Source organism: Helobdella robusta (genome assembly GCF_000326865.2).
Source record: "Helobdella robusta unplaced genomic scaffold HELROscaffold_18, whole genome shotgun sequence".
In the NCBI taxonomy this organism is placed as follows: Eukaryota; Metazoa; Annelida; class Clitellata; order Rhynchobdellida; family Glossiphoniidae; genus Helobdella; species Helobdella robusta.
Window position 1 is genome coordinate 1,259,269 of NW_008703981.1, and position 6,452 is coordinate 1,265,720.

Sequence of the window (6,452 nt, forward strand, 5' to 3'; positions counted from 1 at the left end):
GTTGTAGTTGAATATAAGTGAGCCTTTAAACATTATAGAATACTGACGTCTGATGAGAATAAAGTATCTTTGATTTCAATTAATTTATGTTTTATAACAGAAGCAGCCCGGTTTCACTTTCACATTTTTTTTACTTTTAAATTATACACTATCGCAACATAGACAACATACACAAATTCTTATCATCTGAAAGACTGGTTCGAACAATTGGCTATACAAATTGCCTGGCTCCTGTAGTTTTCCATGGCAAGAATACGATGTATAGCAATAGCCATATACCTTGATATATCAATTCGCTTCGTCTATTAAAGCAATCCATGTATATAGAATATAAAATAGAATATTCTATATATTATATATGACCCAATCTAAATCTAATCATTACAAATTTCCATACAACTACACCAACAACATACAAATAGGATCGGTTGTGAAACAGTAGGACTAGTAGTGGCTTGGCTAGCACAGTAGTAGCAGCAGTAGCGGTAGTTTTAACAGTAGTATCAGTAGTAGCAGTATATGCAGTATAACTAGTTTTGTTATATTACATCTATCATTATAATTACTAATATTGAGAGTACCAGAACTTATTATTATTGTTATAACGATGAATTAATGAATGGATGGATCGATGAATGGATAAACTAACGAATAAATGGATAAAGACGATAGAAATAGAAGTTAGATGGATTGATGGATAAACACTTTCAGCAACTTTTTGTAGACGGTCCAAGTCTCACTATTTCAGACAGACGTTTTTGTTGAGATGTTTTTTCAAAATGTTAGTTGGCAAAACTATTGAAAAGAGACATCGTGAGAAACGTTACCATAGTTCGTTACTTCACTGAACGCTATTTTTACTGTTAAATAAGAACGAAGTGTGTCTACAAAATAATTTTTTCCAAAAGTGTACATTAAAAAATATGAGATATATACAAAATATGAGACAAAATTTATCAAATCAGATCGTACATTCAGATATTACACAGACAAAATCTTTCAAAAGATATAAATTCGTGAAAGAATTGTGAAAAAAAATTTAAAAACATGAAATTTCATTAAAAAACTAAATAGGTAAAACATAAAAACAAAGACATAATTTTTAAATTTAACAACACACAAAGTTCTTTATCAAAACAACACATTCAAATGGAGTTTAACTGTTTGCATGCGTGCTTTAAAACAAATAACAACAGGCATTACACGCTTGCATGTGTTGTTTGGACGATATACTGCTTTGAACGTCTCTTTAATCACTACATTTAAAAGCACTTCAATTTATAATATTTTAAATAAATAGAAGATAAAATAGATAAGATCTTTTTTTTCAAATAAATAAGATTTAAAATTGAAATAAAAATTTATACAGGAATATAAAATCTTACTGCTATTTGTTTGAGTAAATGAAAAAATAACAACGTATGATGCACAATTTTTCACGCACACACACACACAAACATAAATACACACGCACAAACACCCACACAAAAAGACAGCTGATCAACCAGCCAATCACAATTATATCTCTATAATAATCAGTCAATCACAATCAAACTTGACCTCCATCACCATACAAATCAGCCAATCGCGCAAAATGTGGACCGGCCCTTTCCAGCCAATCAAAATCGATATCTCGATCAGCTTCACTAGAAGCCAATGAACTGAGAGACCCGGCGTCGCTTCCTTGACCTTCGAACTCAAAATTGACCTTTGAATCGTCACCCGTGTTGTCTGGGTCACCGTCGACGGTGTTCAGTCTGTCTGAGATGAAGTCTGCGATGCTCGGGTAATCTCCTGGTAAACCTTTTCCTGGTACAGCAGCTGCCAGTGCAATGTGGATTTTTTAAAATCATTTATTTATTTATTTATTATGATCATTTTTTTCTATCATTATATCTGTTTGAGTACTTCAAAACATTTGTAAACGTCACTAATGATGTCTCTCTCTCTCTCTCTCTCTCTCTCTCTCTCTCTCTCTCTTTCTCTCTCTCTCTCTTGAAAAATATTTTAATTTTTCTTACTTTTGAACTACTTTTCTCAAAAAATTATAGTTTAATACTTTAATCATAAAGTTTTGGCGGAATACGTAGAATTCTAACAGAGGATGTAATAACATAAGCGAAAACCGGTGATCATATTTTTATAAAATAATCTTAATTGAAATGTTTTTCTTGTTACCTCCTCTGGTAGTATAAGCTGGTAATGTTTCGAGATTGGGCGTTTTTTTGAGTGTGTCAACTTCTAATGGAGTGCTTGACTTCTGGAGTTTGCCCAGGTCGAAGGCATAGTTGTCTTGTTCACCTGTTGTTGTTGTTGTGGTTGTTGTTGTTGTTGTGGTTGTAGTAGTTTTATTTAGTTTTTTGTTACCTCTTTTATTTCATGTTATCTATTTATTTATCTATTTATTTATTTATGTTTAACTTTGTAGTAAGAACGCTGGTCACAAGGCTGCTCTCATAGTAAACGCTAATGAAGCAGACAGTAAATTAACACAAACGACAGCTATGGTGATGGTAATAAACAACAACACGACATCGTAACAGAACAACATCACAACATAACAACAAAACACAACAACAACAGCAACACAACAGCAACACAACAACACCAATAAAACAACAACAACAACACCAATGCAACAACACCAAAAACAATAACAACAAAACAACCACAACACAGCTAACCGGCCCCCTCATCATCATAGGCAATAACATTTTCTCTAATTTCTTTATCAGGCTCGCCGTACAGAAGCCTGTCTTCCTTCCTTCTACAGCAACACCAGTATATCAAAAACAGCAGTAAAACTGTTTAGTGCGTGTAAATATACAAGAATCTAGATTAAATATTTATACAACATTTAGAATAAATAAATATAAATAATAAAATAAATTAATTGATCAATTAGTTAAGAATAAAATATATAATGAAACAATACTAATCCATATACACTAACGCAGTAGCAGAAGTCCGACAATGATAGGAACCACGATAGCTGCAACAAGATTGAAATTTCTCTCAGTGTTATTTTTAGTTTCTTCTTCCTTGGGACCATTATCCGTGCAGTAGAGTCCGCCCCATTCAGCGCTACATATGCAGGCAACTTTTCCGTCCAGCATCACACAAGTTCCGCCGTTCATACACGGAGAGTCAGAGCAGGATTTGGCAACGCAAATTGAGTTTTGGTGGCTGGGGTCGTTGGCTACCCAGAATTGTTTGCATCTGTGCGTGCGTGTGTATGTGTATGTGTGGCGTGTATGTGTGGAGATATTAACTGTTTTATTTGATTTTAGCAAGTATTTTAACACGAGTTGTGTTTGAAAGATAAAGAATTGAGCTGAGAAACATTTTGTGGAAGCTAAACTAGGAAAAAAGTTTTTAGTTTTGTTAAATAAATAACTGGGAAAAGTTAGATGAAATTTGAATGAGAAGATAAATTTTAGATAGCAGACGATGAAATGTAGAGGGAGTGATCAACATTATGAAAGAGGTCACACATTACGGCGAATTTAACGGAATGTTATAAGGCGTTAAACAAAAATAATTATCTTAAATAAATCTAAATTATTTTGAATGATTTGTTACCTGCATTCACTTTTCATCCAGAGATCGACGCAGATCTGGTCAGTGGGACAGTTCAGTCCGTCAACACAGACTCCAGTTATGGAGCATCCAACGTCACTCCCACCCACCATCGTCATGGTTACCAAAGATTCTGTATTCTCCTCGTTGCTAAGAGGCAACAGGTGTCCAGAGTATCGAACATCGGATATGCAAGCTGCGAGATGGTGAATGTAGTGGTGGTGTAATGGTTAAGGCGTCTGACACTGACGATGCATTGACCGGGTTTGAATGCAGAGATATCCCCGCGATGCGTGTGTGTGTGCGTGCGCGTGGTGTATGTGTGGTGTGTGTGTGTGGTGTGTGTTACACGGATTCCTGCATACGAAGACGATGATTTCGAAAAAAATAATGATATGATGATGAAATAAGATAACAATAAGGTGATGACGTTGTTGGTGAAAATAATGACTGAATAATAAAGATATATGCCATGTTGGAAAAATTACAAAAAAATAAAAGTAAAAAATTGACTCGACAGAGACAAAAACACGACAAACTTTTTTCGAGATTGTCGAGTACTGCGGTTTGTTTGCTGTACTGGTTGTAGCTGAGGTCGCCAAGTACATTTGCAGTACTCATCTTCAAGTACCTATGCTCTGAAGCCGGAGTACTTGAGTTGTATCTCATACCATCGCCTGAATCTAACCTCAGTTCAACCTTTGAAGTGTTTTTGGTTGATTGGATAGTTGGTTGGATGGTTGGTTGGATGGTTGGTTGGATGGTTGGTTGGATGTTTGGTTGGATGGTTGATTTGTTAGATGGTTGATTGATTGGTTGAATGGTTGGTTGGCTGGTTGGTTGGATGGTTGATTGGTTGGACGGTTGATTGATTGGTTGAATAGTTGGTTGGATGGGTGGTTGTTGTGGATATGGTGATGTTGACGATGACGAAGAATGATGTCTGGAGTTTACAGTGGTGAATGCGAAGATATGGATGATGAACGGATAATGATGACGGCAGATGTTGGTGATGATTAAAATGATGCTAATCAACTAATAGCTTGAATCAGTCAAAAGCAGTATTAAATGTTAATGACAATAATGACAAAAACGTATATTAAGCTAGTGGAATTGAATTATAGCGTAATAATGTTAATAACCATCCTAAACTACTCACCACATTCCCGTATCTATCAATCCTGACGAAATGCCAAACCCCATCGTCAACTTTGATGTTGGACAACGTGAGGTCACGATCGTCTGACCCAAGGTCATATGTGAATGACAACATGCCCGCACGTACCTTCGATTTTAAATTTGTGTGGATGTAATGTGAGAAACATGGCAGCATACACACAAACAGAACTAACTGAGAAATTTATAATTTATTAAAAATAAATTAAATTTATTTTGTTTTAATTAACACACACACACACACACACACACACACACACACATACAAACACAAACCACTCCAAAAACAGAAAAACTCACTCTTAGCAGATATCGTTCGTAACCAGTAAAACTTTTAGCCATGAAGAGGACGCCGTTACTTTTCCTGGTCTTAAACAGCATCTGCAAGCTGTCGGAGTACCAATTGGCTGAAGAGTTGAGACTGCTGGCGTAGGTTGCAGACGGTTTCCATTGAACGTATTGATTGGATGTGAAATATTTCACCGACGTTGCTGCGAATGTGTGTATGCGTGTGTGTGTGTGTGTGTGGTGCGTAGTATCTGTGTGGTGTGGTATGTGCGTGTGTGGTATATGTGCGTACATGTGTGTGTGTGTGTGTGTGTGTGTGTGTGTGTGTGTGTGTGTGGTATGTGTGTGGTATGTGTGTGCGTATGTGTATTAATAATAATAAATTCTCGTACTATTAATTGCTATTATAGCGCTAATTAACTTTCAACTAATACTAATTATTTAATACACAAACTTAATTAACATTTTCTAATACTAACGTGAAACGTATTTACATAAATTTTGTATAAATTCACATCCTTATACTAACGAGAAACATAAATTTACATAAATTTGTATAAATTTACATATACTTAGAAACAATTGCACAGCAGTAATTTACATCAGTTTACGTCACACTACAATTCATAGCGACCGACTTACCGATGTTACAATTACTGCCCCGATATCCTGGCGGGCACTGGCAGACGGGAGTCCCCGGAATGCCCTGGACCACGCAGGAAGAATTGGACGAACATTTGGAACAGTCTTCTTGCGTACAGCCATTTTGGGCATTGTTGTACAGTGTGCTGTTGCTTATATTCAAGTCGAAGATCTGTAAAATGTGTTTGTGTGTGTTTGGATCTGCGTGTCTAGATGTGTGTGTGTGAATGTGTGTACGTGCGTATGTATTTGTGTGTGAATGTGTGATTGATTGATTGATTGATTGATTGATTGATTGATTGATTGATTGATTGATTGATTAATTGATTGATTGATTGATTGATAAAATCTTTGACGGGAAACATGAGTATAGCAAAAAAAACATGTTAATTGTTAAAAAATATTTAAATTTTTTGTAAATAAATGAAGCGAATTCTGTCTCAATTTTTATCAAATAAAATTCAAAAGTTTATCAGAAATCTAAATCTCTGATGAAGTACTTTTCCATTTTGTTGCAGATTTCTGACGCAGCCCCTGAAAGCTCCCTTCATCCAATTGTTAGGATAGTTGTTGGCAGCATCGTATCGGCCCCCCAGTTGGATGGGACCGCCGGGATTCAGCAGGAACCTCTCGCCTGGAAACGTTGATCGAACCTCGCACGATGACGCATCTAATGTCGATGATGGCATATCTTCAACTATGGGAGCTGTCTCACATTTGTCCACTATCATCTTCACATCCTGCGATGTTTCAAAACGTTTCATATA

General features: G+C 35.9%; 1 protein-coding gene across 1 annotated transcript; it reads right to left on the reverse strand.

Annotated features, from left to right (window-relative positions):
• Positions 1-1,549: 1,549 nt before the first annotated feature.
• Positions 1,550-5,832, reverse strand: HELRODRAFT_110688 (hypothetical protein; the record flags this gene model as incomplete). The annotated part of the gene is made up of 9 exons (XM_009016328.1): positions 5,686-5,832; positions 5,056-5,246; positions 4,739-4,864; positions 4,119-4,278; positions 3,583-3,775; positions 2,954-3,219; positions 2,685-2,804; positions 2,179-2,301; positions 1,550-1,794 (listed from the first exon to the last, which is right to left on the reverse strand). Exons 2-9 carry the CDS (start codon positions 5,134-5,136, stop codon positions 1,550-1,552), a joined length of 1,314 nt encoding a protein of 437 aa, XP_009014576.1. The 5' UTR covers positions 5,137-5,246; positions 5,686-5,832.
• Positions 5,833-6,452: the final 620 nt, after the last annotated feature.